This window comes from Drosophila mojavensis, unplaced genomic scaffold (assembly GCF_018153725.1).
Source record: "Drosophila mojavensis isolate 15081-1352.22 unplaced genomic scaffold, ASM1815372v1 contig_49, whole genome shotgun sequence".
NCBI lineage: Eukaryota > Metazoa > Arthropoda > Insecta > Diptera > Drosophilidae > Drosophila > Drosophila mojavensis.
Genome location: NW_025318872.1, coordinates 3,713,007 through 3,736,523, shown reverse-complemented (window position 1 = coordinate 3,736,523; position 23,517 = coordinate 3,713,007). Strand labels below are relative to the sequence as shown.

The following is a 23,517-nucleotide window of genomic DNA, read 5'->3' as shown; positions in this document are numbered from 1 at the left end:
TTCATCAGTGGACTTGCGCATAAAAGTCACTGCCCCAAACAGTCGAGAGCAAGTAAGGGCCTTTGTAACTTTAGAAAGCCAATTAGCGGAGACGTTGCTGAGCTCAGACATTAAAATTGGTTTTGTCAGGGCTAGGCCCAGGATGTGTCAACCCATCCGCAGATGCTACAGATGCTTCGGGGTCGGCCATCTGCAGACCAACTGCACAGGACCGGACAGAAGTGGTGGTGGCATCTGCATTAGATGTGGTGAATCAGGTCACAAGATGAAAGACTGCAAAAAACCACCAAAATGCTGCATTTGCACGGATGCGGGGCGTACTTCTGTCGATCACATGCCGGGATCGCAGAAATGCCCAAGCACACGACAAACTACAGCAAAATGTTGAAAATTCTCCAAGGTAATCTACACCGGAGCAAAACGGCAGATGCACTTTTGACACAGATAGTAGCAGAACATGCTATAGATGTAGTGATCATCAGTGAGCAATATAAGCGAAAAGAGAACGGAGTTTGGTTAGAGGACGACACCAAGACTGCGGCCATATGGATCCCCAGTAGTAGTGGACAACAGCCACTAGAAAGCAAGATGGGAAACTGCTACGTCTACGCACGCTTCAGAGAAGTCGCAGTAGTCAGTTGCTACCTAACCCCTAGCGATGACATAAGCACCTTCCAGAATAAACTCGATGCAATCGAGGATCTCCTCGTGGATCGACGGCAGCCCTTCATTGTGGCAGGCGATCTGAATGCACGAGCAGTGGACTGGGGAATGTCGTCTACTAACTCTAGAGGACGAAAAATTATGGATATGGCCGCTAGGTCCGGGTTAGTGGTAGCAAACCGCGGAAGCAGACCTACCTTCCATAGGCCGGGATGTGAAGGCACAATACCTGACGTAACCTTTGGATCCGAACACATCGTAGATCGGATAAAGGACTGGAAGATACTCGATGACTTCACGGGAAGTGATCACGAGTATATATCATATGACTTCCAAAATACCAGTCAGCAAAACCACCCATCATACTCAAGAAAGACTTCTCATAGATGGGACATAAGTAAGGTGGATACAGGCAAACTACTAGCTGAATTAGATAGGCGAGAACGACAGTTCGACGGCACATTGACGTCGAAGCAAGTGGTCGAAAGAAGCCTAACCGCTATGGAAAGAGCGTGTAACGTATCGATGCCAAAAACGCACAGCAAACACGGAGGTAGACGACAGGCGTACTGGTGGAACCACGATATTGCAGAAAAAAGGAAAGTATGCATACAATGTAGAAGAAGGCTAACAAGGGCACGACGCTCTGGAAATTTCACGACGGAAGCGTTAGCAGCCAAGATTGCGAGAAAAGAACTGTCGATTGCTATCACACGCAGTAAGCATGACAAGTGGAAAGAGCTCTGCAAAGATATAAATAAAGACCCTTGGGGACTTGGCTACAAGATAGTCATGAAAAAGCTGAGAAACTACGGAGCAGTGCCAAACGTGGATGATGACACGATGGATCACATAGTGGAAACACTATTTCCAGCACACATCCACGAGGCGCATGAGCGAGCACCCGTAGAGCTCGATGGTTCAGTCCCAGATTTCACCGAGGAAGAACTCAACATTGCAGCTCTCTCCCTGAAGAACAAGAAAGCGCCGGGACCAGATAATATACCGGCAGAAATACTGAAGGTGATAGCATCAGGACGTCCCACTTTTCTACTTAGGATGTATAACGCATGTCTAAAAGAAAGGATATTCCCAGAAGCGTGGAAAGAACAAAGACTGGTGCTCATTAGCAAAGGCAAAGGCGATCCCAACACACCCTCGGCTTATCGCCCATTGTGTATGTTAAACACAGCTGGGAAGCTTTTAGAAAAGCTCATAAGACCTAGACTACTCGCAGCAGTAGAGGCTGCTGGAGGACTTAGCCCTAGGCAACATGGGTTCAGAGCTGGAAAATCCACAATGGGAGCTATCGATGAAGTGGTTCAGGCAGCCAGAGCTACGCAAAGAGGAAATGCATACTCGCGCCCAGTTGTTCTGTTAGCAACGCTGGACGTTAAAAACGCCTTTAATAGTGTAAGGTGGACTGATATGCTTACTTCCTTGGAACACCGCTTCCAGATACCGGAGTACCTCATGAATATGATCAGGAGCTATTTGCAGGATCGAATACTCCTGTACTCCACGCAAACTGGAACAAAACGATACAGAGTAACTGGAGGAGCTGCACAGGGGTCAATCCTGGGACCAGACCTGTGGAATATCAGCTACGACGACATCCTAAGACTGGAAATGCCTGAAGACACCTTCCTTATTGGTTATGCCGATGATATCGCAGCCGTCATTACTGCCAGAAACACCATAGAGGCCCAAAAGAGACTTACCCAAGTCATGATACGCACACAGACATGGCTCAGCTCTCGAGGATTGGAGCTTGCCACCCATAAAACAGAGTTACTTCTGTTCACGGGGAAGCAGATCCCAACCGAAATAGAGATGCGAGTAAGCGGAAACCTGATAAGGACGCAGAGGACAGTGAACTATCTAGGCGTTAGGCTGGACAGTAAACTTACCTTCTGGGAACAGCTGAAGTATGCCACGCGGAAAACAGCGACAGCAACGGGGTTTCTGAGTAGACTGATGGCAAACGTTGACGGCCCGACGGCAGGAAAACGGAGACTCCTCATGGAAGCGACAAATGCAATACTGCTATATGGCAGTGAAGTATGGGCGGATACCTTAGAGGCGAATGTAAGGCGAAAACCGATGCTAGCTGTGCAACGAAGAGCAGCCTTAAGGATAACATCGGCGTACCGCACAGTCTCCGGGGCGGCCGTGACTGTGATAGCAGCAGGCATACCGGTTGACTTGCTTGCCCAAGAGCGCAAAAAAAATATGGAATCTTCGGCAAAGAGGAGAATACTCAGAACATGCGGCAAAGAGCATACGACAGCAAACCATAGTCTCGTGGAAGGCGAGATGGTCATGCGAAAGGTATGGAAGATGGACCGCTAAAATAATCCCCGATCTGGAGCAGTGGATAAATAGAAAGCACGGTGAAACGTCTTTCTATTTGACACAACTACTCTCCGGACATGGATACTTTCGAAAGTACCTAAATAAAATGGGGAAAACTGCCGAATCCAGCTGCATTTACTGCGAAAATGCAATGGACGATGCAGAACACACCTTCTTCAATTGCAAAAGATGGTCGGAAGAAAGAATCGACCTGGCAGAAACAGTAGGTGAAGTCAAAGTAGAGACGTTAGTACAGCAAATGTGCAGCAGCATAGACGCTTGGAAAAAAGTCTATGACTTCGCCGAAAAGGTTCTGCGGCGGAAGAAGTATGACCTGGACGCAGGCACACAGAGGGCAACGCTCATTTAGAGCACACAATGGGGTTCCACCTTGAAGGTTAATGCGGGATATCTCCTGGTTCCAAGGTGGATTTGAGCCCCAGAAGAGGAGGATTTTTTAGTCGGTAAGCAGTTATGCAGTCCGACACACCGGTCAAAGTGACGACATGACTGACGGTGCATAAAGCATTTTTTCCTACCTCAGCCCAACAAAAAAAAAAAAAAAAAAAAAAAAAAATTATTATTACTATTATTATTATTAATTTTATTAGTATTATTATTATAAATATATATGCAACACAATCTTTTTACATAGCAAATTTCCAGCAATGATTTTTCTTTTCGCTTAATAAATAAGTGGATATTTAACTTGATAAAGCACTTATTTATTAAGCGAAGAGCAAAATCATAGCTAGAAATTTGCTATGTAAAAAGATTGTGTTGCATGTGCATGTTTGTATGTTTAAGGGTATCTAATTTCAAATGAAACTGAATACCAAGTTGTAGCTCAGAATAGATACGTAATCAGAGTGTATTTGGAAAATGAAATGTGTTGTGAAAGCTTTTCTATGCAGTAGCCTAAGTAACTGTTGATTAACAAGAATTACCTATTTAGTATATTGGATGAAAATCAATGGAAATTGTTTTCTTAGAATTTCGAGAGGCATTCGCTTGTGTGGCGCTTGCTACCCACAAGGGCCTGCCACTTAATGCTAATGCACTTTGTTGCTGCCTGGTGGAAACAATGCAAGTGGAGCATTGCGAGCAATTGAAAATCGTGCGTTGCAGACGCTTGTTATTATTTTGTTCATTCTATCTTTCTTCTTTTTTTCTTTCCTTTTTTTTGACACACACATGAGACTCGACTCCCACTCGCAGCGCAGCTCAACGAGCTAGAAAAAACAACTTCTCGACTGAATGCAAAAAAAAAACAAGTAAGAAAGCTCTAGTCGAGACTGCTCGACTACGAGATCCCCTGAACCCTTGGAGCAATAGATATTTCAATACTTTTTCGCGACTTTCAGCTTACACAAGAAACACGCACACACACACACACACACGCACGTACGCACACACAGGTATACATACACACACACGCATACAGACACACATACACACACACACGCATACAGACACAAACGCATACACACACACACATACATATACACATACAAGCAACCACGCATAAACACGCATGGGCTGCAGTGTGCGCTTACTATGAGAACTTAATTGTTTAATAACTTTTTTTATGGACGTACGATCTTCATGAAACTTTTAGATTATGATTATGCATGTATGCATGTAATTGCCAAAGCACAAGTCTCTAGTATTTGAAATACGCTTTTTACAAAAGTGAGGGTGAGGGGGTGAATTTAGAGGTGGGGGGTAAATTTTAACAAAAACCGAAATTGTATAAATTGCATATAGGCATACATTAAAAATTTGGAGACTCTAGCAATAAAGGTGTAGAAGATATAATTTTATAACTGGTTTTCGATAAGGTTTTTTATCGATAAAAAAAGATCGAGATGAGTTATCGATTTTTAATGATAAACTTGATATGCGCGCTGTAATTACGGACATTTTAAAAAAAATTTGAAGTCTCTAGCTCTTATATCTTCTGAAATCGACGCGTTCATACATACGGACAGACGGACAGACAGACGGACAGGGCCAAATCAACTCAGCTCGTCACCCTGATCAAGAATATATATACTTTGTGGGGTCTGCCACGCCTCCTTCTCCCTGTTACATACATTTCAACAAAACCATTATACCCTGATTTCCCATTGAAAATGGGTTCAGGGTATAACAAGTAAGAAGACTCTAGTCGAGACTGCTCGACTAGGAGATACCCTGAACCCTCTAATCTGATATTCTAATCAGTCTGCACTTCTTTTCGACACACATACATACACACACACGTATTAGAATGAGCTCTGCTAACTGCGCTTGGGCTGCGCTGTAGTGTAGGTAACATTATAAGAATTTATTTGTTGAATAATTTAATTTCTATACGTACAATCTTAATGAAAGTTTCAGGGCATAATTATATGGTGAAAATGTATGTACATTCCAAAGCACATGTCTCTAGTACTTGAAATACGCCTTTTACAAAGGTGAGGGTGAGGGGGTGGATATAGGGGTGGGGGGTAAATTACAACAAAAATCGAAATTATATAAAATACATAATATATATATATAAAAAATTTGCAAGCTCTAGCTCTAAAGGTGTAGGAGATATAATTGAATAACTAGCTTTCGATAAGGTTTTTGATCGATAATAAAATATCGGGAGTAGTTATCGATATATAAAGAAAAACTTGATATGCGCGTGATATACACGGACCTAGGAAAAAAAATTTCAAGTCTCTAGCTCTTATATCTTCTGAAATCGACGCGTTCATACATACGGACGGACGGACGGACGGACGGACGGACGGACGGACGGACGGACGGACGGACAGACAGACGGACAGGGCCAAATCGACTTAGCTCGTCGCCCTGATCAAGAATATATATACTTTGTGGGGTCTGCCACGCCTCCTTCTGCCTGTTACATACTTTTAACAAAACCATTATACCCTGATTTCCCATTTTCAATGGGTTCAGGGTATAAAAAAAAAATAAAAAAAAAAAAAAATATTGAGAAAACTTGAAAAGCTGCGAGTGTGTGCACGCGAGTATGTCTATACGCAAGTGTGTGTGTGTGTGAGTGTGACACACTGGGGAGCATCTGTAGATTTGAAGTAGGCTCTCCTGGGGCTCACTCTGACAATTGTGTAAGTATTTTATTTCATTTCTCTTTGTCTTTTTTTCCTATCCAAAATATTTGTCTCATTGCCGCGCGACTTTTTCCCTATATAAACATTTTTTTGCGATTGCCGAACTGCTGCAGGAGCAAACTAAAAAATATGGCCAAGTTTCTGGCTCGGGGCGATCTCCATGGGCGATGGCGACAATGTGAATTTATAGCGGGCTACTAGGGAATACACCCATCCAGCTGCCATATGTACTATGGCTGTGCATATGAATAGAGGGATATATATATATGTTTATATAGTTATATATACCCTAGCTGTACATAGACACGCACACACACACATAAACACAGCTTATGTGGCTTTTACATTTGTCGTTCGGGGGCTTCCTTTGTTTGGTCTGCTTAAAGCACCGTGAAAATGTTGGCAAAGAAAATTGAAAAATCCGATGTGGAATTGAATAATGTGCTGGCACGTAACTAGGTAGCAAGCGCAGGGGCTGGTGGGCATGGGTGGGCATTGGGCGTGGGGCGTGGGGCGTGGGGCGTGAGGCTTGGGGCGATGCGAGTGCAACAGTCAGCGTCGCGCTTTGTGGCATGTTAGTAATGTGACAAGAAGATTTATGCAGAGCCCTGAAAGTTGTGCACTTTCAAATTGATAGTGGCCCACAAGGATTCGCACCGACAAGGACCTCTCAACTTGTATGCGGAACGAGCTAAGCAAAACGGAAAACATGCGCAAAGTTGTTCATAAATATTGATGAAAATTGAGTCAAATAAGGATATATGTCTGAGAATGGTTTACAGACAGCAATGCAACTTCACAGTTACAGTTATGGAAACTAGATTTCCATGTTTTGTTAGTGACTGATTGATTGACTGACTGATGGCATAATAGAATATGATCAACTGTTGTTCATGATCATGCATGAACATAAAAATATGATAAGTAGGGGAACGTACGCACTCGACAGCTAGCATAAAATAAATAACATATGTTTCAAGTGTGAACTGTCAAACTGGGCATAAATTATGACCCTGACCCTTAGCGATTAGAATACGTAAGAGGCGAGCGCTGAGCATTACAAACTCAGCGATAGCATAAGAATAGCTAATAAGCCAACGCGGAGTCTTACAAACTACGCGATAAGTTAATAATATGTAATAGATCAATGCTGAGCCTTACACACTCAACAATAGAAGCACTAGATTTAATGGTTGAAATTATACATGAGTCTGGGTATAAAAACCCGGGCCCAGCAGAATAAAGATCAATACAAAACTAAGCACCAACATAGTAAAGTGTATTCGTTCAACTGTGATATTAACTATAATTAAAATCGAATTATTTAATATAACTCGACTCTTGGAATATATTTATTGCGAAGAAGTAAGAAAGTTAAAGGCGGAAATACCTGACTAAGAGATACCCTAATAAAATATTGAGCAGTAGAAAAAATTAATTACATATATTTATGTTTGTTTATATATATAAACGTATATGTATTGTATATATATTTATAAAAAATTTGTATTGATGGCTATAGGAGAATACATGTGTATTACAATTACAAATAAGAATTAAATAATTTGTGTTTTATACGATGAATGAATAACTCGATCCTGAGCAAGTAAAATGAGCTAAATATAAATCAAATCGGATGGTTGACGAAGAATTTTACAATTTTTATTTTTATTTCAATTTATTTTTTTCGAATTAATGTCTTATTTAGCAAAAAGACCATAAATATTATACATTTTGCCAGAGTATATTTTAGCTTTAGAGCATCGCCCATTCACTTTAACGTCCTCAGGTTTCCAAAATTTCTTTATGTAATTTAATTTTAATCGGATTCCCTAAGTTAGATATCTCAGCTGAAGGTTAAAAACTCTTCTCGTAGCATTTGCACTCCGCATCCATTAATTAATAAATTTTAAAAATAATTTCATTTCGAATGAATGAAATTTTCCCTGTGTGTATAGTCAGTGTGTAAAAGTGTGAGTTTCTGATACTGAAAATGTTGCACTCACCTTTAATTATCACAAGGAAGATCAACGCGACAAACAGCGACAAGCACGACGACGACGAGTCCATGTCCTTGGTTTTTTGTTTGTTGTTGTTGTTGCTTTGCGTTGCTTTTAGTTGGAATTACAAATTGTTGTTGTTGTAGCTGTTGCGAGAGTGAAAGTGTCTGCAACAATGTGTTGGCCTGACGCCCCGGGTTTTAAGTAGCCAGCACCTGGCTTGGCCCTCGCCACGCCACCGCCTGGTCGACCTGTTCGTCCTGTTCGTCCTGGCACGTTTGCCGTGATTAACACTAAGAGCGAAAAGACAAACGCGTCGAGTGGGTCAAAGTTCAGCCAAGCTCAGCCAAGTAGTCGCTGTCTCTGTTGCACAATTGGTCGCTCCTCCTCTTTCTCTCTCGCTCCCTTGTTCTCCTTCTCGTTCGCTCTTGTTATGTGTAAGATATTTGTGCCGCTTTTATCTCGTTTTCAATTTTAGAAACTCGTCTCTAATCCACTTTCATTAATCTCTGCAAATATTTGCCAGCGAAATTTCTTAATTCCCTTTTTGGGTTCTCTATCTCTCGCTATCTTTTCAATGTTATTTATTTTTTTAATTCTTCTACTGTGGCTTGTTTGCACTACTTTTATTTATTTTACTTTTTTTTTTTGAGGTTATGGCTGTTGCAAATTTAATTTCCGGTTTTCTGGTTACGCAGTTTCAGGGGGTGTTTTTTTTTTTTTTGTTTTTTGTCTGCTCAACCAGAGTCGCAGTTTTTATTTGATTTTACATCATTTGAATACTACTTCAGCTCTTTGTGATTTTTTATGTTTTTTGTTTTTGTTTTAGAAAGAGCTTGAGAAACCTTTGGTCGCAGTTGGTAATGTTAAGTTTAAAATTTGTAGTTTTGCTGTTCAGTTTAATATCGTTGTTTCGTTCAGTTGAGAAATGTTGCCTGAAAAATAAAATAACAAACTATTAATGATATTGCAGTAAATTTAGGAAAATTTATACCACTCCCCTTCGCTCCCAATTTGTAAAAAGAGTATTTCATGTACTAGAGAACTGTAATTCGGAATGAACATTATAAATAGGTTTTGAAAGGTTTCTGTATATATGTAGTTCTACTACAAGCGAAATTATTAACAATTTTCTTTCTTTTCTTTCTTCTGTATTGAAAAGTGTTAGTTGAACTATTCTCCTCTAGGCTATTCAATTCTTTTTTTGTTGTCATTTGAATTAATTAATTTACTTTAACCTGTAAGCCATAAACCCCTTAGATTTGAGTCCCTTTAAACTTAAATCCCTTCTTTTTATGTGCTCTTCAAAGAACTGTGAAATTATTTCAAGTTCTACCTGAGTTTTAGCTGTAAATAATGCCAAAAAGATAAACTTTTCTTTTAACTCTATCTCATTAGCCGATTCCCCTTTCACACTTTTTACACTTTTACACCTTTAAACTTTTGCTTGCTTTTTCGCAAGTTTCGCCTTTGGAAGTTACCGCTCTGCGGTTAAGTATATATAGAGATTTATATATGTACAAGTGTGTTTATATGTATTTATATATGGATGGCAGTTCTTTGTAGCCACCTCGAATAGAAACCACAACAAAAAGTTGGTCAGACCTAATGTTTAATTAAAAATTGTGTGCACTGTTTAACCCTATTTTGGGCTTTGACCTCATTAACTGACCAGCCGACTGTCGTTTGTTTGTCCCTCACCAGCTCCTTCAACCCATCAACCCCTTAGCACCTTGATCCTGCTCACATTGATTAGTTTTTGTTTTCGGTCAAAAAACTTGAGTAAATTAAAACAATGAATTTGCGTAAAAAGCACGCAAAAACAAAAACAAAAAAAACAAGTAAGAACGTTGCAGTCGGGCGTTACCGACTGCAGAATACTCATTCACATCCCATCAACAATTTAGTAGTTAAGTTTCGCTCTAATACTGTAGAATATACAGGTTTTTCCGATTTGCCACGCCCCAACTGGGCGTAGACACCTCATTTTTGGTCAGTTTTTAGAAAGAGATAACGGTACCCTAACTGCAAATTTTGAATGCTTACCCTCAAAAAATGTGAAAATTACAGGGTATTTTTCGATACGCCCCTAAAGAGGCGTAAAAATTATTTTTCGGGAATCGATAGAGGAGGCTACCAGTAACTCAACTATCCAAATTTGAAGCTTCTAGCTATTATACTTTAGGAGATATAAACTTTTGCGGTTTGCCACGCCCCCTGTGCGCGGACATATATCCGACAAAACTTTTTGGTCTTGGGTGATCAGTCCGAGTATATATACAAAATTTGAGGTCTCTGCCATCAATAGTGTCCAAAATATAGGAGAATTTAAAAAATCACAATATCTTCAGGTCCGATTTGCCACGCCCCCAATGGGCGTAGACTTGTAATTTATCTTCAGACTTTATAGAATCATACCATTAGCTGACGTGCAAAATTTCAGCATTCTAGGTTTACAACTTTAGGAGATACAGTTTTATCCGATTTTCCACGCCCCCAATGGGCGGAGATATATCCGCCATAGCTCGTGATCTTGGGTGGTCAACGCGGACCTACATACCAAATTTCAGCTTTCTAGCTCTTCAACAAACATGATTTCTGGTATATTGGAAAATGCATTTTCCGATTTGCCATGCCCCTAGTGGGCGGATCGGGAAAATTTTAACACTTTATAAATCGGAGATATACACGAGTATGTGTTCCAAATTTCAAGTCTCTAGCTTCAATAGCGCCGAAATAGATTGCGTTCATACGGACAGACGGACAGACGGACGGACGGACAGACGGACAGACGGACGGACAGCAAGACGGACATTGCACAAAACCAATATACTGATTCACTTTCCTGAATGAGTATAAAAACATAAAAATAAAAAAAAAATAAAAATAAAAATACATTAAAAAAATATATATAAAAAGTGGAGTAAAATATGCGCGCCTGGCGCAAATTAAAAATCCATAAAAAATGCTTGCGAGGGCGGCTGCCCAATGGGCGGGGCGCACAAACGCGTTACTGATGCTCGAAGTGCGAGCCCATAGAGGGAGGCAAATGGGACTGGGAAGGGGCTGGAGCCTGACTGAGAAATGCAGTAATTGAAATACATGCGGCGAGGCTGCGTGTTTCGTTCCGCTTGTTCCGTTGAAGACGTAGAAAAAGCAGCAACAAAAGCATGCTTTCTGGCGTTCCCCTCGAGGAGGGAGGAGGGTGGGGGGCAAACCACAAAAACGTACACGTGCGTGGTACTTGCGAATTTACAGGGTATTGCAGACAAGGCCGGTTCGCGAATCTATATTGTGAATCTAGCACTCGTAATATGGATCTATGAAATATTATTCGTAAGCTGAATGGAAATCGCACATCAATTTGATATATTTATATTAGATATTTAAGTGGCGATAGCTTCAATTTGATATCGGAAGGAATACATATGTTAATACTTCTATGATCGAAGGAGACTGTTGTACAAATTAATAATAATCAAAATATTTCATCAGGTAAATATCTCATTCTGTATTTCTTGCTTCAGCCAGTTTCAAAATATTGCACTTGAAGCTGCAAAAGTTTTTTAATTCGCGGTCGCAAAGAGAATATTATATATTTTGTTATAACAAATCGCGAACTTGTCTTTGTTGTGGGCATAGCTGAGGGCTGTGGCTCGAATGTCCCATCCGTGCTCGTCGTCCTCTTTCTTTTCTGGCTGGCCCTTGGCTCTAGCGTTCATCCACCCTATTTGGCTTTATTTTGTCTCTGGTTCGCGTCAGCTGTTCGCGTAATTAGGGGCTTTATGAGTTATGTGGTAGGAAATGAAATGAAATGCTGGAAAAGTTTAAATTGCAGAGACTCGGTCGCATTTGCTCTAGGACTTGATTTTTGCCAGTGTGGAAGCGTGTGGCCGGGCTGCGTTTGTATTTTTCATTGTTTTTTATGAAATTGCTTTGGCCTTGTCGCGGTTAATTAATTTCAAGTTTAGTTTTCGCTTTTGTTTTGTTTTTCTGCTGCGCTCGCAAAGTTTTTAAAGTTAATTTAATGCTTCACCAATGCCTGAGTCATACACAATGAGCCTTGAAATTGATAGGCCACTCGCACTTCTACGTCCCCTGAGATTTTCCCCTTCTCACTATCACTCTCTATTTCTCTCTCTCTATCTCGTTTTTTTCCAATAAAAGTTGCAGTCGCTTAGGCGCAGCAGCAAAAACAAAAACAAAAGCAAAACGAAGTGGAGTCCCTTTCGACTCAAAGTTGAAGGTGCTTTTTGAGTTCCCTGCGGACAGAGCTTTACACCTGGCGAGGCGCTACATATTTTTCACACATTAGAGCGGCAGAGTTGCCAGTCCGCTGAATTGGCAGAGTTACCAAACTGTTTTGCTTGTTTGCATAGCCCGTTTCCCCAGCTGGGGATACGCTTTTAGGCGTTTGCTCACCTGAACAAAGCTCGGCTCATAATTGAACCCTTTGGCACGCTCACCGGCAAACACACACACACACACACACACTCTGCTGAGCAAATTTGTTTGAGTTTATGCTTTAGGAAGCGTAAAAATCGCCAGCTAAAGCGATTTTTTGGCGCTTGCATTTTATGCTACTTGCACTTTGAGCGGAGTACAAAAAAATTTGTAATCGAATTGCTTACATGGGACAATGGCAATATTAAACCACAATGGCCAATATTAAACCACATAATGATAAGCAAAGAACTGTTATTTGTAGTTAGCAAGAGGAAAGAAGGCGATGCGAAAATGAAATGTGCATGGGGCTGCAGGTTTTCTCAATAATATCGACGAAGATTTCTACACATTCTAGAATTATATATATTTTTATATAAACACCCCATAAATTCTCATATATATATATATATATATATATATATATATATATATATATATATATATATATATATATATAAGGAATATAGTAAAGCGCGGCCCGCAAACCAGTGGTTAGTCCCTTACATTACATCTTTTGAGCTGCTGCTTAGGCTTCAAATATAATATATAATCATTCCATATTCAGAAAAAAAAACGTTTAAAATGAGAGGAGAAGTCTATGACAAAACAGAGACCATATATTATTATACCATACATTATTATTTTATGTCTCTAATAATACGATATTATTAAATGGTATCACGAAATTATGGTCTCTGTAAGAATTTGTCTCTGTTTATGCTGTATAACAGGCCTGCTAATAAATTTTCTACAAATCCCTACTTCAGCGTAGTTGGAGATATGGGAAAATTACTCAATACTTCATCGTGAAATTACAGCACGTGGCAAAATTTCATAATGACTCATTGGAGGCTATCCCTTTTCCCATAATTCTGATTTAACAATATTGCTAAAAAATTAAAATTATACAAAGCAGAGCAATTAAGCAGAATATAGAATATGGGACTGCTCTTAAGTTAATACGCACACGCGCATACAATATAAATATATAATATAGACAAGTATACTTAAAATGTACTTTTAGATAATGCCGCAACCGTGTATGACTGGGCAAAAAAAACAACACAGTCAAACTTTTCAAATTCTCAGAATACATTTTAACAATACTAACAGAATGTTTATAAATTGAATGTAAACGCTTTAAGAAATTGCTATTGCCATCTAAATCACAAACAAAACTGATCTATGTCTTAGAATCGTAAACATTCAGGAGAGAGATAATAATATTGTTTGTAAATAGTTAAATACATAAAACTTTGATTGTATCCGAATACCTCCCTCTAATCTACCAGCATTGAAACTGTCAAGTGTCAAAACAATAAAAATATTGAGAATATACTTGAGGAATAAATTTTGAATCATTTATTTAGCTAAACAGATGAGAAGCCATATTTTTATGAAACATTTTCATTGTATAGCATTTTAAAACTAATATATATGCAATAATAATCGCCTAATGTTTATTTGGGAAACGATTTGAATGAGCAATTTATCAGAATTCTATCGACCTGCCTCATTGCATAGATGCTAATTGTTAGCTTTATCTCTATATGCCAAAGCTGATATACCAAATAAACGCCAGCAAATAATTCATTGCTGAGCTGTTTAGCAAATACACACACACATACACAGATAGATAGACAAATACCAACGCAATGCCACATACGCTCGCGTAGCTAATCAACAAAAATGTTCAACATTTATACATCAATGCGGGTTAAATTCGAGTGAAATGCACTTTGAAATATTTATGTGCAAATTTCGATGGTAGAATTCCGTTTTTCTGTTGGTTTTCATATTTGTTTTTTTTTTTTTTCGCTTCATATATTTGAAAGTCACTCGAAGCTGGCCTTTCCCAGCAAGGGGTAAGCACTTGACGGCGCTAACATGCCGATAAATACTCGCACACCCACTCCTACACACATTCACACTCTCACACACACACAAGCCACATGCAAATATTGCCATGCGTCGAGCGTCGAGCGTCAAAAGTCATTTGGCCAAATAACGCTGCATACTTTTGTGCGCGCGATTCAAGTGCAGTTATTGCCGCGCTCTTAGCGCACTCTGCAGTCAGCGAGGGTGTCGGGCTGTGGGCATAGCACGCTCATGCCATAGGGCCTTTGTTAGCCTCAAGCGCCCAAACAACAAGTACTCCGTAATTACAACAGTCACCAAACGCGACCACAAGCAGCTGTTGAAACAAGAAAAGAAGAAGAAACAGCTGGCAAGGTCAGGCAATTAGAAAAATCTACTCTGTGTTCAAGAGGAGATCTTAGATACTAACAATTAGTATGTGCCTTGACGAATTTCAGAATTGCCTATATACATTGTTTTTCTATAATTCGATATTAGAATATAATTGAAATCAAATTGAGATTTTTATAGAAAGCAAATATTATTAAAATATTACCTTAATAGACTCTGTTGTTAAATCAGTTGTATGATCTGCTACAGTTTGTGCTGAACAATGCATTCTTTCGAAATTTTCTCATAAAGGGAACACGTTTCAATCAAATGAACATTTATATCCCGAACCCATTGAAAATTGGATATCAGGATACTGGCTTTGTTCAATGTATATAACTGGCAGGAGGCGTAGCAGGCACCATAGTCTATATATATTCTTGTCCAGGTCAACTAACTAAGTCGATTTAGCCCTGTCTGTCTGACTGTCTGTCCTTTTTCTTAGGCCCAAAATCGAAAACTATCGATTAATAACGTTATCGAAATATAATGAAAAAATTATATTTGTCACATACTTAAAGCTGGAGACTCCAAATTTTAAATATAGGCTCGTGCATATTTTATATTTATGTTATAACCTAAGGCTAGAATAAACTTGAATCAGTTGCTTATTTCAATTTCAATTTCTACTTTAACACTTCCACGCCTACTATCCCGCCTCTTGAGATGGGATTACAAACCGATTTCTGTCACGCCCCTTAATTAAACTGTTGACCGAAAGAGCAAAAATTTAACACATGAATTTTCATATAACGATATCAGATATCATATGCAGCTGTAATCTATTTGGGCAGCTGCGGCGGCTGCTGTTGTTGTTGCAGTTGAGTATCATATACGAATACAAATACACAAGTTAATTTCATGTTGGCGCAAAGGAAATGGCACTGCAAACAAAGCAAAAGACAATGGCCGAGCAACGGGCAGGACGCAGCCGAAGGGCCCAGACAGAAATTAAATTGAAATTGTGCTACGTGCAACAGCATCAGCCGTGCAGCAGGCTAAAAGGGAAATAAAGCACAAGCCATTGCCATACAAAAAAGAAAAATAGATAAAAAAGGAAAACAGAAAAGCTATGCAACAACAAGTGGCCAGGCAGGCAGGCAGGTTGCCAGGACATACGGCGACACGAGGACAACACTAACGACAACGGCAACGGGAACGGCAACGGAAGCAGCCGGTTGCAACCGGCAGCTCAACTGTGTTATTATACAAATGCAGGCAGGCCTCTTATAAGTTGAAAATTGTCTCAGATTTAGCAAGAGGTAAAAACGTGAATGAACAAAAAACTAGCTCCAGCTGCATGACAACTTTTTAATGCCCTTGCCTGGCAAGGACAAACTGAAGAAGAGTTTAACCAGAGCTTAGCCAAATGATTGAGTTGCCGCTGGCTACAGTTAATGTTAACGAATTTGACATAAAAAGCAGCTTTCTGGAAGCAACTTATTATAGGAGCTAATGGCTAAAAGTGAATGTAGACATGCTGAATGGACTCAACTGGGTACATATATTTCAGCTAAACTTCTTCCAATAGTTGTTCTGCAGTTCTGAGTATATTTGATTACTTATTCAAGTCTAAATAGATAGAATATAATATACATATGTATATAGCAATTCATGTTTTAAGATTCCAATATAAATACAGGAGAATTCGGTTGTAGCCACGCTCAAGGCGCCGTCGTTATACCCGGAAGATGTTATAAGTTGCTCATATATGTAAGTTTGTCGGGGGACCAGAATTTTCGTCGCGATAACCGTACGAACGCTATAAAAGGAGTCTTTATAACCGGATTCTACTGTATATATTTACGTATCTCCTGTATAGAATATCAAAGTTTTAAAATATATACTGTTTCTATGCACAAATTTTCTCATAGATCCAGATGTTGAGATGTGTATGAAATAATATAAAGGGATGCACAAGATATGAGGTGTCGAATATGACGGTCGCATCTGGCAACCCTACATATTTTCAAAATACGCCGTACAGGCCTAGGATGAAATATATTTGGCATTGACTTTTTCATATTTCAGCAACTTATTACTGTTAATGGAAAGAAAAAAATGAATCGATTATTATCGATATCATTAATTTCAATAACCAATAATCATAATCAATGAATCATTAATAAATGCTCCGTAACAGTAGCAGCCGTTCTGCTGCCGTTGATGTGCCTAAAACTTTTCCACGAAGACTCTAGAGAGTTTCAATTAATCGCAACCCATTTTCCGATACCATTAAATTTTCAATAGAAACAAAATAATTAATTATTGTGCTTCATATCATTAGTCGTGACATCATTACTTATAACTAAATGTATATAATAAAAAAATAAAAAATCCTATTAAATTGTGACTGGAACAGCTAATGGATCATCACTGCATTACTGTCTATACTTGAAGCAGGAAATTAACGTATTTATATTCCTGATTGCACTTTAAAGACAACCCCTTTTAGTAACTTTGAACTGAATTTTTATACAATTCGGTTTCAATAAGCAAATATTTGATGTGATGGGTAAAGCATTAACTTTGCTTTGGCCTAGCGTGATTTCCCCAGTGAGCGGGCAGGCCTAATCACATAGCCATTATACACTGTGGCATTCAGCCATAAAAGAGCAGATGCTGCATCTCTTAAAGCATCATGCAAACAAAAGGAGCTGCGAGGCGGGGGCGGGGCGAGGCTGGGTCTGAGACTGAAACCAGCCACAGCAAAGGAAGCGCTCAACATTATTTAGGTTTAATCAGCAAAGCAGATTTGCATGGGACAGTTGCCTGTGCAGCAATGAAATAAACCAGCTGGAATTGAAAGATAGACCCCGAGACAGTGCCAGACATGGAGAAATGGCTAGCTAAATACACACACACACACACATACACACGCGCACACGCTTACTGCTAGTGAAACATCAAACAAATGGCAATCCCCACTAACTCTTGCTGCAGCTGGGTTTAGTTTGGAGCGGTTCGGTTTCGGTTCGCTTGGTTGGCCCGAGCGCACAAAGGCAAAAACTATTATAAACTGTTGACAACTGGGGAAATGAACTTTTCAGCCAAAATGACAAACGTCCGACAGCCCGACAGCCTGACAGACTCACAACTGGCCCGACCAGCTGACCAGCGCAAAACACGCTATTCTGCATTTAAATTAGATGATGCCCTTTTTAAAGGCGGAAATACAAGCGTTCGAGAAATGCGTGTATAAACGTAAATAACGGCGATCCCTCGCACAAAGGTGTTAAGTAATAAATATTGCTGAAGAATCAGAAATGTATGATGTACCAGGATGTATATTAAAGAAAAATATAATAAAATAAAGAGAATTAAAATGAAATTAAAATCTTAAAACGCATAATTGAAATGGCAATTTGTAAAGAATTTTGTCCTTCTATTTTTAAAATAATAACCTAAATGGATTTATGTTACAGCATCATCATATATCATGCCTCAACCTTCCATTTACAAAAAAAAAAATATATATATATATATATATTTTTTTTTATAACCGCCAGGGCAATTCTATCTTCTAAGAAATTTGCTCAAAAATAAAATTCGATAGCTTTTTTAGCACCGAAATAGCATCAATAATTGAAAGATTGAATTAGATTCAATCGATCAGCTTGCCAATTCAATTTATTTTGTGCAAAAAATAAAAAGGAAAATGAATTTTGCATTGAATATGCCAATAAAATATTTACTGAGTTAGTATGGGGAATAAATAAAAATAGAAATCAATAAAAAGTGTCTCAGAACAAATGCTTTGACGTCTGACTTGGCTAGTAAATTATTGAATATTGATTTACTTAAATTAAAATGAGTTTTCTTGCCTTTCGCTATCAAAACTCATTTCACTTTAAAACGTGCTTTAACATTTTTTTTTTTTTTTTTTTTGCTTTGTAGAAGCGAACGAATTGCTCGTAGATGAATAATAGAAAATCAGAAGGAAACCGCTTTAAAGTAGCCTTCTTTATTTAATGATGAACAAATTAAAATTTTCGGCGTACAATCGATGCTGAGCATTCAATGAGAAGCAATTATTTTTCGCAGTGAAGCAAAATTGCTCGAAACGAACCGAGCAGGAGGGCAAAAAATAGCATTTGCTACAAATGACTCGCATTTTTGTGTATTTTTTGCTTCCACTGGAATAAAAAGCAAATTAAGCAACATTCGTTTGGTGGCATCGCAAAGCGACAAAAAAAATTACAACGTGTCGAAACACGTTTCCCCTGCGAATCCATTACGATAAATTGCAACAAATTTTTGCTCATCTTTTGTATGTGTGCAGTGTGTGGTGGTTGGTGTGTCTAAAAAAGAACTCTTGCAACATTTGAAAAACGCCTTGAATGCGAATCATTCGCCGGAGTTGCAAAAAAAAAATCGTACTACAGCCATCAAACCAATCTCCTGTTTTTCCTCCAATTTTTCTTTTATTCCTGTTTTTTTGTGCATCTAACGAAAATTGCTTTCGGTGATTTTTATTGGATTTGCGCATGGACCCAATACAAAATTCATAACAGCCAAAAAATATCAACTGCAATTGCAACTGCCAGCTGCCTACTGCAATGAGCGACGGCGCGCCGCAGTTGCCAGTTGCTTTATCGCCTTTTAAAATGTATTTCCAGCCCGTTTTTGATTGTTGTTCGACGCTCGCTCTGACAAGCTCTTGGAGTGCATGGAGATGCACTATTCATGCCAATGGAGCATACGGCATTAAGCATCGCATATACGCAAGCTAATTGACTAGCAATTGAGAGTTCTCTCCCTACTCGGCAATGCTTAAATAAGAAATTTGCATCTGTCAACAATTTAATTAATGTCAAGAAACCCCTCACATTAAAAAAAAATTATTTTCATGATGTTTTGGAGATAATTGGGAGCAAAATGTCTGCTACTCATTTTATTTTCGGCATCTGGCAACTTCAAAATTGATATTGATCTGCGAGCCCCACACCAGAGCTGCAAACGAATCAGATGAGACCTCTAATATTCGTTAGAACTTTATCTGTATTAGTTGATCTCATAACCTAACCTGAATGTATTGTGTTCGTTTAGCATAGCCTTAAAAAATATACTTATTTAATTTCGGTTCGAGATCGATCGACTACGAGCCCTACAAAGAACCAACATACCAAAATTTTCTCACTTCTTCTCTGCATACACAAAGAATCACGCATACACACATGCACTCTGCTGACTGCGCAGTTGGCGTACCGACTGCAGTTTGGGCTATGTTAGGGAAACCTGTTTGTTGAATAATTTGTTTCGTGGATGGAATTTCGTTATTAAACTTTTAGAACGTAAGATTGATATTTATAAGACTAAATTTTCAAAAGCTCGACAACTCAAACTAAGGTGCTAACTAAAATAGAGGAAGAGGGGTCTATGTCCAAAAGAAAATTCTTTCGAATTTTTAATAAATGACAGAGAACATTCAAATACGACTTTAAGTTTGATTTATACATATTCCTTCACTGAATCATTGAGAATGTCAATTTAAGGAATAACTCAAAAGTTTTATATACATACTTAACGAAACCTTGTGAAAGTGTCAATAATTCAAGTGTGTTATCAAACAATGTGAAGCAGAGATTGTTATGTTATTTTCGATCAGAATGAGAAGTCACGTCAATTTAACCTTATTGGTATTGTATATCTGTCTGCATCCATCTGGAAACATATAACAGCTCATTTATATACCCTGAGCCCATTGAAAATGGGAAATCATTTATATATGTGGTAATAAGTATGCGATGTAAATATATAGTATAAGACGGTAATCATAATTGTTCTTCAATTATACTCCTTTAATTATATTTGCCCCGTGGCTATTTAAATATATCTTTCTCATTTTGAGAAGCAAGCCAAAGTCACCGAATTCGTTTTATATATCTATGTATCTATAACATATGCCTTAGCATATATACACGTATTCACACATTTAGACACCCTCGTCTATTGCTATTCTCCCATTAGGTATCCCAAAAGAAATTATATGCACTCAAGTTTCTTATGCTAATGCTATTTCCTTTGAGAGTATTCTATCCAATCTTCATAATTTTCTAGAGTATTCAAAGTGCGCTCTATTGGAATTTGTTTTTATGATTTCCACTTGGAAGTTGACTGCGCTGAAAATTGTGTGCAAATTAAATTTGTGCATTTCGCTAACTTAGCTGAGTCAAAATTTTTATTTGGGAATGTGCGCTCATCTTTTTTTTTTTTTTTCTGTGGAGCGATATTTGATGTACTTACCCAGAGAAAGCGTTGAGTGACGTGCGTTGAGTTGTTGTAGTTGCAGTTGTTGTTTGTTTGCTGCGGTTGTTGCTTTTGTTGTCTCGCTATTAACTTGCCTCAGCGGTTGTCGTTGTTGTTGCTTTGTTGGCTGCAGCTGGAAGCGGGCGACGGCCTTTTCGTTTTGGCAATGGAACAAACACAACAAATATGTTGATGAATGTTCCATAATTAATTGAGAAATTATTTTAAAAATATTTTTATGGCTATTTTTTTATGGTTTGTTTTATTTCTTTTTTCAGCTCTTTTCGTTTTGTTTGGCTTTCATTGGTTTTAAACTCGTTTTAAGTGGTGAATTTAATGACGTGCGTTTAGGATTTATTTAATTATTATTACCATTTGTTGTTGCATTTATTGTGTGTGCTTTTGTTGTTGTTGTAGTTGTTGCGGATGTTGCTGAATGATTAAATGGCAGTTGCAATTGATGATTGGCTGGTAGCTTGGCTGATTGACTGAATCGAATTTTAATTGGTATTTTCGATATATTTGATCTGGGTTGAAATTGCGTTTGCATTTTTGTTATTAATTAGCAAAGTTTAGTTTAGTTTAGTTTGAGCTTTGAGTTTAGTTGAGTGTTATTTAGATGCAAATAGATACAGAGAAAAGATACAAAGATACAGATGCAATTTAAGCTGGCAATTTGTATTTAACATATTTGACTAATTTTATTTCTATTTATTGTTTTTTTTTTTTTTTTTTTTTTTTTATTTAACTACATTTTTCTTTATAATTATGAACACTTTTGTTATTGTTGAGTTTTCTATGAGGTTTATCAATTTTATTTTGTATATATGCTTGTTCTTATTGGCTTTAATTTTATTTAAATATTTGCATTACGCATTTATATGTGGTGTATGATTCGCTTTTTATTTTTTAAAAAACCTTATTTAAATTGAATGCGTAATTGCATTTTTGCTGTGCGGTATTAAAAAAGAGGAAATAAGAAGAGATTAAAAGAGAAATTCGCATGAGTATTTACGTTTGTTTCATTTTCTTTTATATACTACAATGTTGGCAACATTAGCAATTGTGAAACATGCAAATGATAGCGAATTAATGAATGCTTAATGTAGGGCAGGTTTGTAAATAGAACACCATAACGTATTGACATTTGACTTTAATTGATTTTTGATTTTCATATCCATTTAAAATACATTTAAATATTTATTAAAAATTAAATTAAAACCAAATTTGAAAATTACAAAATTTACCTTTGGGTTTTATCAATTAATTAAAAACAAATATATATATGTATATAAATATGTTTATATTAGCTAAAAAGTATGCTTCGATTTTTCAACACGCTCATTAACAGCTGTGACCTAACACAACCACTAAATGTTCCCTAATTAATGTTAATTTTAGAATACCCTAATGGGGCTTTTTATTTACGTTTTTCCCCCTCTTACTAATTTTACTTTCATAAAAGAAAGAGCAATAGGTACCTCAAGTTTCTGGTCTTGACAACATAAAGCAAAGTCTCAGCCAATGCTGTAACATGTCTACTATATATTACTTCTCTCCGTTTTGAAAGTGAATTTATTTAGTATTATTAGCAAGTACTGCAATTATCATCGCCACAATCACACTGTCAATCTTTTCATATAATTCAAATCAACTGCAAAGCCTCATAAGTAAATCATTTGACTATAATTCCAATCGAGTGAATGGATTGTCTAGCTAAGGTATTGTGCCATACTGGAGCTGCGTTTAAAGGAATAGTCTTTCTCCTTCTTAAACTGCTTTCCATATTGATTGATAAAAAAAGAACCCCGCACCATTAAGCTTTTCTGCTTCGAGCCGTAACAGCTCGTAATTAAATGCCTTCGGATAAGCCATCCCATTTATCTGCAAGTGCTGCCAGCGATGTAATTTGATCATATTTGTTTCCTCAACATAATAGCTGTGGCAATTGGTTCCACTGCCAATTTGCTGATGAACAAAAGAGCTGACCACAAATAAAGCTGTTGTTGTTGTTGTTACTGCTGTAGTTGTTGCTCAACACTGCACGCAATTTGCGGCATTATTGCGCACTGTCCGCCGTCAACCATTTTGTAAAGCCGTGCAAATAAACATCTTCAGTAGCCACCCTGTTGCCTTGTTCCACGGCATTACAGCACAAGAGCCAATTGAAATTGAAGTGCAGGTCCTTGTAGGTGGTGAAAGGGCTATTATTAGTCGGAGGCGAGGTTGGGCATTTGCAACTATTTCTAATTAAATGCCCAAGCAGAGAAATACTTTAATTTACTTAGCCCCACAGTTATGCCCAATCATATTTGTGAAAGTATCTGGAAAGCATTCGCAGCACAAAACTGTCACAGCCCATAAAATCCAATTCAATACAAAGCAAAAGAATAGTAAAAAGCAGCATGGGAAGCGATTCGCCTTGTCACGCC

General features: G+C 38.1%; 1 protein-coding gene across 7 annotated transcripts in view; it reads right to left on the bottom strand.

Moving 5' to 3' along the window:
- Positions 1-21,800, bottom strand: part of LOC6578051 (neuronal acetylcholine receptor subunit alpha-7) — a 129,814-nt gene extending 108,014 nt beyond the window's left edge. For all 7 annotated transcript variants that reach the window (XM_032729444.2, XM_032729443.2, XM_032729442.2 and 4 more), the window contains exons 1-2: positions 21,083-21,800; positions 8,150-9,078 (exon numbers count right to left, since the gene is read on the bottom strand). In XM_032729444.2, coding sequence (XP_032585335.1) covers positions 8,150-8,213 — 64 coding nt within the window. In that variant the 5' untranslated portion in view covers positions 8,214-9,078; positions 21,083-21,800. The remainder of the gene's footprint in view (positions 1-8,149; positions 9,079-21,082) is intronic.
- Between the last annotated feature and the right edge of the window lie 1,717 nt (positions 21,801-23,517).